We start from the raw sequence: 15,257 nt of genomic DNA on the forward strand, positions 1-15,257 counted from the left end.
GCGACAAGGGTGGCTGCCTTTCTGTTGTGTATCGCCACGGACAACGGGGTACGCACGCTCCGTCGCCATGGAAACGCACCGCTAGCCCAAACAAACCGAGTTTTTCGGGGCTGGCATCAGTCTCCTTGCTCTGAGTGCCTTTCGGTCTATCAGTGTGGTTGCCTATTATTTTTGGTTTTTTGGTTCTCGATAGACGACACGCAACGTCGCCACAAAAAAAGCCGTTCCAGAGATGACGGAAGATTTGAAGCTAACAGTGGTCGAGCTGAACAAGCTGCTCGAGACGGACTACAATCTGATAACGTTCGATTCGCTGTCGCCCGAATCGCTGCTGCAGGTGCTGGTGGACGTGTTCCACGCGTTCGGTGCGCTCGACAAGCTGGACGTGCGGGAGGCGGACCCGGAGGAGACGAACGCGCTGGTGATGGAGGCGCTGCGCAAGGTCCAGTACCGGCCGGCCGAGGACATCGACGATCCGGGCGCGTTCCGGCGCGGCATGGTGCGGGGCGAGAAGCGGCTCATCCATCCCATCCTCTGGTGGATGTTCGAGCACCGGGAGCGCGTGAAGAAGGCCGCCTATCTGGCAAGGTAAGTGCTGTAAGGGAAGGTCTTTGACCGGGTGATTAAAGTGACGTTTTTTGCTTCTGCTGCTGCTGCAAGGTTTCTCATTCCGCTCGATCTGCCGCCGGAGGCACTGGCGATGCCCGAGCTGGGCAGCCTGTGGGCACAGTACCAGGAGACGATGAACGGCTTCAAGGAGGCGCACCGGGCGTACGAGCAGTCGGTGCACGAGGGCACGCAGACGCGCGAGCTGCGGAACGACATTAGCGCGATCGAGACGGAGATCGAGAACGTGAAGAAGCGGATCGAGCGCACCCAGGGCCGGCTGGACAAGGTGCCCCAGCAGGAGCTGCTGCTCGAGGCGGCCAACGCGCTGCGCATCGAGAAGGAGCGCCAGAAGGAGCTGCTGCAGCAGATCGACGAGCAGCGGCAGGACCTAAGCCGGGCCAGCCTCGTGCACGACCGGCTGCAGAAGGAGCTGCACAACGCGAAGCTGTCCGTGCAGGGCGCCACGCCGCGCAACCTGATGGACGGGCTGGTCGAGGAGACGCAGGTGCTGGAGTTTATGGTGCAGCAGAAGCTGCCGCAGGAGCTGCAGCAGCGCCAGTCCGAGGTGCAGACGCTGCAGGAAGTGATCGACGAGCCGAACATTACGCGGGCCGACCTGCAGGAGCTGCAGCAGCGCATCGACGAGCTGACGCGCGACATCCAGCGCATGGTGGAGGGCCGGATGGCGGACCACAGCACGCAGAGCGATACGCTTGGGCCCTTTCGGCAGCAGGCGGCGATGGTGGCCCGCAACAAGGAGGCCGCGGCCGAGCAGCTCGACCAAACGACCAAGGAGCTGCGCGAGGTTGAACGGCAGCTGCAGGACCGGCAGCGCCAGCTCCAGGACACGGTCGGCGAGGTCATCCTGCGGGGCGAGGAGCTGAAGCAGTTCGTCAGCACGCTGCGCGCCAAGAGCAACGTGTACAAGCAGCAGCGGGCCGAGCTGGCCGCGGTCAAGGCGGAGGTGAGCGATCTGACCCAAACGCTCGAGAACCTGAAATCGCAGGACCCCTCGCTGTCCGGTGCGCTGTCCCAGCTGGCGGCCGACGAGGACGGGACGGTGCCGGGCGCCAATGAGGGCTCCGCTTCTCGGGCAGAATCGCCCACCGGTGGTGGGGCGCGTGGCATGACCGAGCTGGCCCGGCTTGTCGACGGCCTTCAGCGGGCGGTCGGGGCCGCCCGCGAGCGCGTCACGCCACTTTCCCAGCAACTGCGGCCGCTGCGGGAACGCGTCATCGAACTGAAAGACGAAATGGACTCCAAAAAGCAGGTAAGAAGGGGGGATACAGGGGGGTTTTGTGGTCGGCCAGTGCGTTTCACTTTGATGCGGTTGTCACCGACGACGACGACGACGACGACGATGCCACAATGTTTGGTTTGCCGCTTGTGAGCGGACGGAGAAATTTATGGATCCGTGACAAATGGTTGAGTTTTATGGTTTCAACACCTGTTTGTGTTTTGTTTTACGATACCTACCTCGGTAATACACCTACTCTGACCCTCAAGGCCGAGCGGAACACACCTTTGCCGGCGTGGCTGGCATCTTCTTCTTTGGCAGCTAATTGTATTGCAAATGGTGGCTAGCAGGTGGGGGGTATTGGACGTGCAGTGTGTGCTGCAGGTTGGATTGAATGGTGATGCACCCATCAGGATGCAGTTGTACGGAGCGCACTAGCGGAATGCAATTTGAACGGTTGATTTGCTATTCTTTAAAGCTTGTGCGTGTGTTAAAGGTTGTGCCAGTTCCGGAAGGTGGCGGAATACAAAACCCGTCACATGGAGCCATTTGAAGTCGCGCAGTGTAGTGGATTCGTGAATTAACAAAAATTTGCGTAAAATTACAAGTGTAGAAAACAAAAGTGATCTTCCGGAGAGTTCCGACCGTATGGTTCAAAATTAATGTTTCCTACCAATCGGGCGATCCAATCTGGGGGCTACTGACGCTTCTGAAACTCAGACTAAGTGAGTTTCACTAAACAATGCCACTAAACAAAGCATTATTCGCATTTTGAATAATTACGATAAATTCGGGATCGTTTCTACGAGTCCAATGAATCAATCGATTCCAGGCAGTTCCAAGCAGTTCCAGGTGATTCTAAGCGGCTGCCGTTGGTCGCTGGGGTGTTCACAGTAGTACAGGACGATTCTGACGATTCTGAATATGGTGACGAATTAGGACTGTGCTGTGATCGTATGAGCGCTGGTCACGGAGGCCTTGGAACTGAGGAAGGTTAACCTTTTGCTGGCATAGGCCGAATTGAAGCGAAAAACTAGTTGCAGAGTGGACTGGTTGGAAGCGGTCATTGATCGTCCATTCGATCATGGAAATCTGTAAGAGGTTTCCCTTACTGGAAGTGTTGCTGCAAAGAAGCGTCTCCTTGGGCAGCACCACTCTCCATACTAGAGATGGGTAAAGTTGGTAAAAATTCGGAGCCGACTCCGATACGACTCCGATAATTTTGGAACGAACTCCGGAAGGTAGCTTCACCCAGCATTATCCAGAGTCTTTCGGAATCGTCAGGAATCGCCCGGAGTCGTCCCGAGTCGTTTGAAGTCGTCCAGAGTCGGCCGGAGTCGTTGGAGCCATCCGAAGTCATCCGGAGTCATCCGGAGTCATCCGGAGTCGTCCCAAGTCGTCCGTAGTCGGCCTTAAAAAAAAAGGCCTGTATACGAAGTATACGTGCAAAGTGAAAGAAGAAACAAACAACGAAATGAAATGCCTGATCACAAGCACAATGCACCGGACGGGTCCTGTTGACTCCGATCAACTCCGATTCCGGTCGACTCCGATCGTTTCTAGACAACTCCGAATGACTCCGGTCGACTCTGGACGACTCCAGACGACTCGGCGAATGCGGGCGGAACTAGTGGTTAACTACTAACAATAGTCTGAGTCGGATCGAAGTCGTGGGTGCGCTCCGAAGATCACATCACCACTCCGTACTCTTGAATTGAGAAGACGAGTAGATTTGTTGGAAGGGTATAGCCCTATCCTGACAGTCCGAACGAATTTGACTTGCCAAGATCGGTGGTGATTTTGTTTATGCTCATCGTGGGTTGTAGGTTTCTTACATTTGGTTCCGGTTATGTTAGTCCCGGATTCCTTTTAGTGTTCTGTTTAGCAAATACACTAGGGGCAACAAGGACCAATTCTCAATTAATCCAACGATTCTATCCGACGTTTCACGACGATTCTGAACAATTCCTTACGTTTCTGGGTACGATTCAAGAAATCTTCATTGTTTAGGTGTACCTAACTGTTGTGATAAATTACGGCCGATGCCGAACGATACCGTGGACTCTTGGAAGCTCTCACAAACGAATCTGAAAAGTCTTACGGTTTTGGGTAATTGCGGCCATTGCGGATAATTCAGGCCCACTAAATAAATAGATAAAATGATTATTCCGTTCAATTCTGAACGGTTGTAGACGTTTTCAGTGCGTCCATCACCACTTCCCGGGCGCAAATGCACCAACCTGATACGAGACAACAAGAGTCTACGTGACCTTCCAACATTGCCTCTTCGCAGGCGCACAATGCAACCGATTCAGGGACCGACTTCCTGTTCTGGGATGTTTCCCATATATTCATCCTAGTTTGTGTGTGTTGAATGCGCGTGTGGTGATGATTCCACGCAACTGTACGTTGGTCGTTTTTCTTCCTCGGGGTGCTTCGGAGCGTTTTTTTTCATTTCACTTTCCCAAAATCCTTCCACAAAACCACTTGGGTCGGGATGGGATGGGAAAAAACCAAATCTGATGGTTGAATTCTCCTACCAAACAGATGTGTGCGTCTGTGCGTGCGTGTGAGTGCATTTCTTTGTCTCACACAACACGGGCCATACCCTGCCGGGTGTCCTTTTCATTTTCCAAGAGCTGCGCTCACGAGGTAGCGGGATTGGGATGGGATGCAGTTTGGCTAAAAGCATACAAGAGATGGAAGAGGAGAGAGAGAGAGAGAAATGGGAAACGATGCAGCATTGATGGATCAGCCAAACAGGTCAGCAGGTCCTTTTTCGGTGGGAAGGATCGATCGTTCCACTGTACCCAGCGAGCAGTTCATGTTTCACCGCGCCAGAGTGCAGAACCACATCGCCCAGTGGTAGTCAGTGTAGTGCGTTGTGTTGGGACTTTAGAGCCGCAACTCCAGTGTGACTTCAGTGTATGTGTGTGTGTGCTTAGTGTAAAGAAGTTAGTTTGAGAGTAGATACCAAAAAAAGAAAAGAAACCGACACCAAACCTCCAGCAATGAAGCGCGGCGAGCTGCCCCGAAGGATCAACCGGTCGCTGAAAAAGATGGCCAAGCTGAACCTGCTCACGGTGCTGAACGAGAACGTGACCAAACCGATCACGCGCTTCTTCCGCAACGACATCGTCGAGCTGCAGCGGAACAAAACCAAGGCCGAGTATCACTACTGCTCGAACTATCGCGTCACGCGCGATGCTGCCCGCCGCAAGAAGACGCCCAAACACATGGTCAAGTGCATCGAGTTTTCCTGCCGTGAGTACAGCCCCAACAAGCCGACACTGCGCGACCAGCTGAAACAGTTCACGATGAAGCACAACCCGTCGGAGGACATGGTAAAGGATCTGCTCTCGATCATGAAGGAGAACGGGCTGGAGCTGTCGAACAGTAACGTTAGCAGCAGCAGCAGCAGCAGCAACAGCACCAGCGTCAGCAATGACTCCAGCCTATCGTCCTCCCTGTCCGGTAGCTTCTGTGGTAGCGGTGGACCTTCCCCAGCGCCCCCAGTGTACCACAACTTTGACGTGCTGCCGATGTCGGTGGGCCGCTACCTGAGCTTCGGCATCAAGCGCTCGATCACCAACTATCTGCAGCGCTTCGTCGACGACAGCAACCACTGGTACATGAAGACGCTCTTCATGGATCTCGCCTTTTACGTGGTCAAATCGGAAGCCAAGCTGGAGGGTGGCAGCGCGCCCCACTATCTGATCATCCTCGGCAAGCTGTCGATCCAGCTGGACGAACCGTTCGTGATCGGCGTGTACCAGGGCGCGTTTCCGACGCCCACCATCGCGAACGAGATCCTGCGCCCGCTGGTGGACGAGATGAAGGAGCTGGAGAACCGCAAGTTCGAGATCGAGTCCCGCCCGTACCTGCTCTCCATCCGGGCGGTCCTGTGCGATCCGATCGCGAACAGCTTGATCACGTGCACGGCGCTGCCGAACTCGCAGTACGGCTGCAGCAAGTGTAACCAGAAGGGCCAGCTCCAGTTCAGCGAGGGCATTACGAGCTTCCCGCCCACCACCAGCCTGGCCACACTGCGCACGGACGACGACTTTGTGTACGGGCTGATCAACGGGCACCATGTGGGGGTGCCGGTGCTGGGCGAGCTGAACCTCGATCTGAAGTCACAGTTCATGATCGACTACAAGTACGTCGTGTGCGAGGGTGTGATGCAGCGGCTGATGCACCTGTGGACGACCGGGAAGCTGGACTATCGGTTAAACAAGCAGTCGCTGCGCCGTATATCGAGCAAGATGGTGGCGATGGCCAAGTACTGTCCGCGCGAGTTCCGCCAAAAGCCCAAGCCGCTGGAAGAGCTCGACCGGTGGGATGCGTACGATTGGCGCCAGTTTCTGCTCTACTACTCGCCGATCGTGCTGAAGAAGCACATGCCGCACAAGTACTACGTGCACTTCCTCTATCTGCATCTGGCGATGCGCATCCTCATCAGCGGCGAGCTGTTCGTGGAGTGCAACACGTTCGTGGCGGGCCAGCTGCTCAACACGTTCGTGGCGGACTATGGGGCGCTGTACGGGGCGCCGCTGATCGACTACAACGTGCACAATCTGCTGCACTTCGAGGAGGCGAACATGAAGGCGGGCCCAATGTGCCGGATGAACGGGTTCCACTTCGACCGGCAGATGGACGGCATCCTGCGGTGCGTCAGTACGCGCCGCTCGATCACGCTGGAGGAGATCGGGGCCCAGATCGAGGACACGACCGGCGCGATCGTGGAGAACCAGCTGAACGAGTACAAGCAACCGTTCCCGCGGCTCGAGGCGACCCCGTTCGGGACGGAGCTGCTGGTGAACCAGCACGTGACGCTGTCGACCCGCGAACCGGACAACTGTGCGATCGCGAAGGATGGCGTGCTGCTGATCGAAGCGTTCGGCGTGCACGAGGGCGAGATCGTCATCACGGGGCGCCGGTTCGTGGAGCAGGCGGTACTGTACCAGGCGCCGGTCACTACGCAGAAGCTGCTGCTGGTGTCCGGCCTGTCCGACCTGTGCATGGTGAAGGCGACCGATCTGCTGTCGAAGGGCGTGAAGATCGACACGTTGCGTGGGATCGTTGTGCTGCCGCTGCTTTATCACTGAGCGGGGTCGTCGTGTGGAGCGTTTGAGAATTGGCGGCACGTCTGGATTGTGATATTAAAAGGGGGTTCGTCGTCTCAGTCGCATCATTTGTTGTTTAGCTTTAGTGTAGTAAGGAGTGTGGAGTGTGTACATAAATTGGTGGGCGAAACTCAGTGATGGGAATGTTCCATCACTAGGGGTAAATAAAACACGAAACACGTGTGTGTGCCACATACGGCGCATGCCTGGTTTCGTAGCTAAAGCAATACGAAAACCCATCGATTGTGTCAGCGTTTTCTTTAATTATGTTTGCCTGCTTAGCTGTGCTTGTCCTTAGAAATTGGTAATCTTGAGGTAGCTGGTTAAAGCCCATCTGGCCAGATGCAACATCCCGTACGGCATTGGGATGCGGCAGCTTTGCCCTACCTTTACCTTCGCTTAACCTTCACCTTTCTTGCGCATCGGTTTATTTCGATCCAGGTACACATCGATCCCGGGCTGCCGGGCTACATCTTTTAAGAGAAAACACCCGAAAGAAAGATGATTTACAGGAGTTGTGGTGATTGGTTTATTTTCTTGGACTGTATTTTATGCTCTGTTCGCTTTTTAGCGTGTACAGCCGGAATAGGGGAATAAAGAAGGAAAGATTTTGGCTAGATTGTAGGTACTAAATGCTTAAATTATCGATGCTTTTAGCAGCGAGGTACAGGTTTGGAGCTATCTGGGAGGTAAAATAGGAAAAAGAATGTTAAAGGTAAATTTGGGTATGGACAGGAGTTGCTCATACTCCAAGAATGGCTATTCCACGTGGCTAAGGGCAAACCTAGAGAAGCTTGGGAGAGCACCTGATGGGTTGCTAGTATCTCCAATTATTGTTCCAACTTCTCGCACGTTGTTATCCGATCAGTAAGATTCCAAACTTCCTGTGTGATCCTCATAACGGATTTGGCAGGTGAGATAGAGAGCGAGAGATTGTGTAAATTGCATCCCACAGTGAGTCTGTGTCGTAGGTGCAAGCAAAACCTCCACTTCAAAGCCTCAAATACCGGTGCATTTCTAGCAGGATGCGATAAAAAGGAGCAGGAGAAATAGGACACGGCTCGGCTGGTGCAGCTACCTGCAAAAGGGATCGATAGGCACTCCCTCCCGTGTCCTGTGTCTTTCGGGTTCGGTTGTGCTTTCAAAAACGCAAACAATCGACCGGTTCAGATACAGAAATTGGAAGAAATGCGTTTGAAATCTTTTTTTTTGGCAATCTTTTCTTTTTTCTTTCCTTCCAAAATACCTTTGAGGGAACAATTTATGTGCGTGTGGGATGCTGTCCGAACAAAGGGAACCACCAACACACATGCAGTGGTGCAAATCTTTCTGCTAGCCAAAGACGCTACTCCTCGGACAAAAAGGACATGTGAATCGGCTGGAAAGGAAAAGATCTACGCCAAATTCTATACCGCACAGCCAATCCATTATGATTGCGAACGATCGGAGCCGGTAGAGAACGGTGGATGGAATAGGGAAACACCGCCTTCTGAACTGTCCGGGTCCGGTGCATGTTTGTGCAAGTTGCAACAGTCTGTGCATCGTTTTATAATTGTGTCCCTTTTTCATTCGTCGCCGGACATGGGACACAATTATGGGGCAGCTGCATGGTGTTTCACTGTTGGCGGTAGGGCACGAACAAAATATTCTTGCAATAGAAAGGGATAAGAAGAAGGTGCATAATTGTTTCGTTTTCTATGCTGACAATAGGTGTAAAAGAAAGCACAATTGGCAATGAAAGTTGCTGGATGGCCTCGAAGCAAAATATGGACAAACGTGAAGTAGGGAGAACCCAAGAGTCTAGGAAATAAATCTTACTTATGCCGGTTCCTCACCGGGAAAAAGGTCCATACATGGTGCTGTATTTGCTCTTGCACTCAAATTGAATGAAAAAGTTGTGTTTTTACTTAATTATTCATGTTTTTGGATTAGTTGGTTGCTGAAACCATTAATCTGGACTCACCCAGCACCATTAACAAACATTACCTGTCGAAGATTCTTTGCTGTAATTGGCTTGAACATAATATTTAATTTTGTTATGCTTTATTTAACTGTTAAATGGTTGAGTGTTTTCAAATATTTACTTTTTTCAAATTTTAAAACTAAAATAATCAAAGTAAAACGGTGGCAAATGTGATTTAAAATCATACTTAACATACACATTGCATACCTTCCGGCGCTTAGCACGGCCCTACTGAAATAACCATTTTTTACCCCCGATTTTGCAGACATACGACGCACTGATCGCTACCCTCAACGCCGAATCGGCCACGATGCAGTCCAAGATCACGGAAACGGAGCGGGCCATCCACAAGCTCGAGCAGGAGTGGCAGGAGCTGCAGCTCGAGCACGAACGATCCCAGCTACTGCTGGAGAAGGCCAACGAGGAACTGTCCGCCGCTACAGCGGCCGCCGGCAGCGGGGAGCGCGTCTCGCTCAAGGAAACGCTTTCCCAGCAGATACTCGAGCAGGAGGCGTCCCTCAAACGGTTGACCGAGGAGAAGGCGAGCCTGCAGGCGAGCAAAACGGACCGCGCCCAGCAGCTGCAGATGTGGACGGATTTGCGCAAGCTGTTCGAGGTGAAGATTCGCTGTCTGAATGAGAGCAAACAGCGCGGACCGGGTGGAACGCTGTCCGTGAGCCGGGGCGGTGCGGAAACGTTCACGTTGCAGTGAGCGCAGGTTTATGTATTGTGGGAGTGGGATTTATGTATGTTTTTAGTATAGCTACTGGCTAAGAGATGGCGCTGCGGAAGGAAGCAAGCAGTGGAACAAACGATTGGTTTGGATTTTTCTTGAACTTCCCGATCACAAGAAGAATGCCTGAAAGAATGATTGAAACTTATGGACCGTTCAAAAGCTGACTGGAAACCTTCTCGATGAGCATTTCCAGCTCTACTGCTTCCTCTTGGCGAGTGGCAACGTTTCGCAGCTTCACTACACCACGTGCCAGCTCACCATCCCCAATGATGACGGCATACGGGATTCGATACTGTTCACAGTGCTGCAGCTGATCCAGCAGCTTGGGGTTTGTCTTGTAGGAGTGTTCCGCACTAATGTCTGCCGCCCATAGCCGGTTGAGTATCTCCAGCCGCTTCAGATGCAATCCTTTGTGGACAGACGCCACGTACACCTGCGTATCGTTGGTGCGAGGTTCCTCCCTGGACCTTGCCTCCATGATGCAGAACAACCGTTCCATCCCGATCGATACTCCGACGCACGGCACCAGCTGTTTCCGGTGTGGATTAAACGTGCCCACTAAATTGTCATACCGGCCACCCCCGGCAACGGAACCAACTAACGCTGCTTGGGTGCCTTCGTCGTCGTTGTCGCCACCAACCAGTACGGCTTCGTATATAACGCCCGTATAGTAGTCGAGTCCACGGGCCAGACTAAGATCGACGGAGAGCCTGTCCGCCACCTGGAAAAGCGCGCAGTACTGGAACAACAGTCGCAACTCGTCCAACGCTTCCTTCGCCCCGGGAAGGCAGTTCAGCTTTGCATCGTCGGCTAATCGGTCAACCAACTCGAGCCCTCCGTGCAGTGTAACGTACATTCCGATCTGCTCCACTGTCTCCACCTGCAAGCCCTTCTGCAGGATCAACTCCTCTCGCACCGCATCCCACGGCATCTTGTCCAGTTTGTCGATGGAGGAGCAAATCGTACGGAACATTTCCGCTGATACTCCACACACCTGCAGCAGCGCGTCCAATAGCTTCCGATGGTTTATCTTCACCACAAACGCTCTAATATCCAGCTGGTGCAGTACCTCGCACACGACCTTAACACACTCCGCGTCCGGTAGCATCGGATCGTACGCACCGGCAATGTCAAAGTCACACTGGTAGAACTCCCGCAAGCGACCGCGCGCCGGTTGCGGATTGTCCCGACGGTACACTTTGGCGAGCTGGTACCGTTTCATGGAGGAGAGATTGTGCAGCGCGACGTACCGCGCGAACGGGACGGTTAGATCGTACCGCAGGGCTAACGGTTCACCGCCCTGCTCCTGCAGCTCGTAGATTAGCTTGGCCTCTTCCCCGTATCGTCCTGCCAGCAGCTCCTTCCGTTCGAAGACGGGCGTGTCGAGCGGTACGGCACCGTGCTTCCGGAACACCCGTACCACCTGGTCGAGCAAGCGTTGCCGCAGTGCCATCGCTCCGGGTCCGTAGTCTCGCGTACCTTTCGGTGTTTTCAGCGGTAGATTCCGATTGCCGGTGGACGGTGGTTCGTTTTGGCAGCGCCCGGTCATGTTTTCGAAGGTGTTGCTCACTTTAATCACACGCTTTTCAGGTTTCACTTGGTAAAAGTTTAAACGAAACAGGCTGCTGACGGTCTGATGCACACGAAATAAGCTAAACTTACTTCTAGCTGCTTGGAATTGCATCATCCCGTACGCCAGTGTCAAACTGGTCGTTTTGAAATCAATCCGAACGCCTGGTTGTATGCAATTCGCAACACAAGCATTCGAGCAGCCGTTTTGGAGCTCGAAAAATATCGAGCATAGTGGGAGTGCCAGTGGGTCAGTGTGTAATTTTTTTAGCTGCAATATTTATAAAATAATTTGAAAAACCATGTAAGTTCCTAGAAGACAAGTGTAGTGGTGATTTTTTGTTTTGTTTTTCATTTCGATTAGACTGTTAACGCCGTATCAACTAATATATAGAAAAAAAAATCTTAAATCGATTTTTATTTCTTCATCCCACTGTGAGCTTCTCTTGCAAATCATTTCCTCGTCGTGTGGCTACGGCTGCACACAGGCACGCAAACACAAACTGACAGCTGCGTTCGGAAACGTAAACAAAGCCGGTCCCCGAAATCGCTCCCCACAGCTGCCCGCAGTGTACAACGATCCGCGTTTAATGCCTCGAAATGAACGAAATCAACCACAAAACCGTGTTCGTGCTGGACCACACGCCCTACTTCGGCATATCGTGCGAAAGTCCGATCGACTGTGACTTTATCAAGAGCAAGGTGGCGGTCCCGCCGATCAGCAAGAGCCTGTGGACGTGCGCGGTGGAAGCGTCGGTCGAGTACTGCCGGATCGCGTACGACCTCTTTCCGGTGGGCAAGCTGATCCGGTTCGTCGTGAGCGATACGGCCGCCCACATCGTCAACACGTGGAACACGAACACGCAGAGCCTGACGCACATACTGAACGCGATGTCGATGGTGGGTGTGCCGCCGCGCCAAACGCAAGCGTCCGACTACTCGGTGATACACGGGCTGCGGGCCGCGATCGAGGCGCTGGCCGAGCCGACCGAGTTCCAGAAGGAGCAGCTGGCGGTGCACGCCAAGAGCGACTGCTTCAAGCTGGTCAACCGGGGCCGGGTGATCTGCATCACGTCGGCGCGCGATGACGCGAGCATGAAGAGCCTGGAGGACATCTTCCGCACCGTGCTGGTGCAGCAGAACGCCATCTCGGCCGGGCACAAGGAGTACATCAACATCGACCAGTGCCATCTGGTGATTATCAACCTGTACCCGGCCAACATGGAGTCGATGGTGTCGAACCGGGCGCTGATCGAAATCTCGCCCATCCTCCTGTCGGAGATACACTCGAACAAGGCGAACACGATCTCGAACAAGCTGACGCATCTGATCCTTCCCCACTTTGATCTGGCGAGCACCACCGTCACCGGCATACCGATGAAGGAGGAGCAGAACGCCAGCTCCAGCGCCAACTACGACGTGGAGATCTTTCACGGCCGCACCGCCCACTCCGTCTTTCTCGGCACGGAGCTGGTGCTGCCGCACAGCCTGAAGGACGGGTCGGACTACGAGACGGTCACGCTCAAGTGGTGCACGCCGCGCAGCTGCGGCTCGTCCGAGATGCAGCCCTGCCTGGCCCAGTGCCGCGTCACGCCGGTCGATGTGACGTCGCGGCCGAGCTCCTGCCTGATCAACTTCCTGCTGAGCGGCCGGTCGGTGCTGCTGGAGATGCCGAAAAAGTCGGGCGGCAAGATCACCAGCCATCTGCTGTCCGCCCACGGTGGGGAGATCTTCATCCACTCGCTCAACACGGCCCGCAGCTGCCTGGAGGATCCGCCCTCGATATCGGAGGGTGGCGGGGGCCGCGTCACCGACTATCGGATCAAGGATTTCGGCGCGCTGATGCAGCAGCACCGGCTGGTGCCGCTGAAACCGCTGCCCGAGCGGCAACCGGACGAGCATCTGCAGAAGATGCGCGGCAGGCTGGCGCGCAACTCGCGCTACTGGCCGCTGACGCTGGGCCGCACCGTGCTGTACAATGTGCGCCACTTTGTCGAACCGCTGCTGCTGCTCACCCAGAAGCCGGAGCTGAGCGAGGAGGAGAAGATGCTGTGCCTCAAATCGATCTACAACCTGTCGCAGCTGGAGGAGCGGCAGGAGGTGCTCGCCCTGCCGAACATGGGTCACCGGTTGAAGGGCAACAAGAAGGAGGAGCAGTACCGGCTGCTCTGGTCGGAGCTGGAAACGATCGTCAACTGTAACGGCGCGTCACCGGCGCACAAAGCGATCGTGGGCTGCATACGCGAATGCCGCCGGATGTACCCGAGCGCGGACGGTGCCGATCCGTACGACAAGACGCACGGTGGGACGGCGGAGGGTGGAGTGGCGGCGGCAGCGGCGGCTGCGGCGGCGGCGGATGCGCACCGGGCGAGCGTTATTCGCGCGACAACGGATTCGCCAATGTCACCGCCCCATTCGATGGGTGGCTCGACGGGTGCGGCTGGTGCGAGTGGTGGCGCAACGGCTGGAGGGGGTAGTAGCGGTGGGACCGGTGGTGGCACTGGTGCAGATGCTACGTCCTCCTCTTCCGGCACCAGCGTGACACTGGCGGTGGGGAGTGGAGGTGTGTCGGTCGGTTTGCTTGGCGCCCGGGGGACGATGGGCAGCGGGAAGAAGGGCTTCGGTTCCGGTGGCCGCTCCCTGCTCGATGTGCTAGCCTCGACCGAGCGGGCCATCAGCCAGAAGCGGATCGATTTCAGCGGCCGGCTGTGCACACCTTCCGGACAGGTGGCGAAGCTTTACTCCCACGTCGGTGCGAAGGATGCGGACGGCGGCGGCGGTGCACAGGGAAGGCCGGCGGATGTCAAATAAGGCGGGAGGGAGGGAAGGTTGGGGCGTCCCAAAACACGTCAGCTCAGAGAGTAGCATTAAATTGCAAGGAAAGTTAAGCAAAATTGTACAATAAATAGGAAATAAAGTCTCTTTTTAGTTTAATCTATAATTTGAACTATATTTAACTCAACAGTAGTCGTAGCAGGATCCATAGGAGTTTCGTAATAATTTCAGTATGGGTTCGTTATCAGTTCCAGGACCGACATATAAGTATAAGTGCAGTATACAATGATTTCCAGGTGATCCCATAGTTGCGGGACACTTTCTTCAATCATTCTGGAGGGATTTGAACTTGATATAAAGGAAAGTGGAATCTATGACACCCATTTTGGACAGGCTCCTTGGAAATTCCTATTGGATTTATTGGATATCAATGCTATTGGACCAACAAATTCTGGGAAACGGCTAAAAAATGATGGGAACCAACCAATAAATCGTGGGACACCCTGTAAAGTGTCCCACAGCCATGTAAACAGCTGGAAACCTTATAAGTTCCATGACCGTTTTGGGTTGGTATTCGGGTCGTGAACGTTTCTAGGCCCGGTATGGATTCAGTATCAGTTCCAGTACTGATATGGGTTTGGTGATCAGTTCCAGGACCGATAAGGGTTCAGTATCATTTCCAGGACCGGTATATGGGTCCGTGATCGGTGTCTGCACTGGTATGGGTTCAGTATCAGTTCTAGCATCGATACAGATTCAGTATCACTTCCATGATCGGTATGGGTTCGCGATCGTTTCCAGGATTGGTATGGATTCAGTATCAGTTCCATAACTGGTATGGGTTCGTCATCGGTTCCACGACTGATAGGGGCTCATGATCAGTTCTAGAGACGACATACGTTAAGAATCAGTTCCGGGACAGATATGGGTTCGTGATCAGTTCCAGAACCATTATGGATCTAGTAACATTTCCCAGCCCGGAATGGCTTCGTCATCAGTTCCACCACGTAGTACAAATTGCAGGACCGATATGGATTGGTCCCAGGACCGGTATCGATACGGTATCAGTACCTAGACCAATAGGGGCCCTGTAGCATTTCCAAGATAGGTATGGTTAAGTATCTGTTCCAGGATCGGTATGGGTTCCTGATCATTTCCTGGACTGATGTAGATTGATTATCACTTCCATGATTGATATGGGTTCGTTATCGGTTCCAGGGTCGATACAGGTTCATGATCAGT

The 15,257-nt window shown here is 53.9% G+C and overlaps 3 protein-coding genes across 3 annotated transcripts; 2 read left to right on the plus strand and 1 right to left on the minus strand.

Annotated features, from left to right (window-relative positions):
* Positions 1–9,676, plus strand: LOC120897095 (intraflagellar transport protein 81 homolog). Its single transcript, XM_040301708.1, has 3 exons — positions 1–588; positions 661–1,879; positions 9,201–9,676. The coding sequence occupies exons 1-3, from the start codon at positions 233–235 to the stop codon at positions 9,645–9,647; spliced, it is 2,022 nt and encodes a 673-aa protein (XP_040157642.1). The 5' UTR covers positions 1–232; the 3' UTR covers positions 9,648–9,676.
* A 48-nt stretch (positions 9,677–9,724) lies between these two features.
* Positions 9,725–11,377, minus strand: LOC120897096 (histidine--tRNA ligase, cytoplasmic-like). Its single transcript, XM_040301709.1, has one exon. It carries the CDS (start codon positions 11,356–11,358, stop codon positions 9,814–9,816), a length of 1,545 nt encoding a protein of 514 aa, XP_040157643.1. The 5' UTR covers positions 11,359–11,377; the 3' UTR covers positions 9,725–9,813.
* A 361-nt stretch (positions 11,378–11,738) lies between these two features.
* On the plus strand, positions 11,739–14,173 carry LOC120896570 (protein asunder). The gene has a single exon (XM_040300784.1). The coding sequence runs from the start codon at positions 11,841–11,843 to the stop codon at positions 14,049–14,051; it is 2,211 nt and encodes a 736-aa protein (XP_040156718.1). The 5' UTR covers positions 11,739–11,840; the 3' UTR covers positions 14,052–14,173.
* The last annotated feature ends 1,084 nt before the right edge of the window (positions 14,174–15,257 follow it).

Source organism: Anopheles arabiensis, chromosome 2 (genome assembly GCF_016920715.1).
Source record: "Anopheles arabiensis isolate DONGOLA chromosome 2, AaraD3, whole genome shotgun sequence".
Lineage (NCBI taxonomy): Eukaryota > Metazoa > Arthropoda > Insecta > Diptera > Culicidae > Anopheles > Anopheles arabiensis.

What these genes read in the sequence shown, in the direction of transcription:
- LOC120897095 (XM_040301708.1), top strand. Translation starts at nt 233, where the DNA reads ATGACGGAAGATTTGAAGCTAACAGTGGTCGAGCTGAACAAGCTGCTC. An exon ending in AAGGCCGCCTATCTGGCAAG is followed by an intron (nt 589 to 660) that starts GTAAGTGCTGTA and finishes TGCTGCTGCAAG; the next exon opens with GTTTCTCATTCCGCTCGATC. An exon ending in AAATGGACTCCAAAAAGCAG is followed by an intron (nt 1,880 to 9,200) that starts GTAAGAAGGGGG and finishes CCGATTTTGCAG; the next exon opens with ACATACGACGCACTGATCGC.
- LOC120897096 (XM_040301709.1), bottom strand. Translation starts at nt 11,358, where the DNA reads ATGATGCAATTCCAAGCAGCTAGAAGTAAGTTTAGCTTATTTCGTGTG.
- LOC120896570 (XM_040300784.1), top strand. Translation starts at nt 11,841, where the DNA reads ATGAACGAAATCAACCACAAAACCGTGTTCGTGCTGGACCACACGCCC.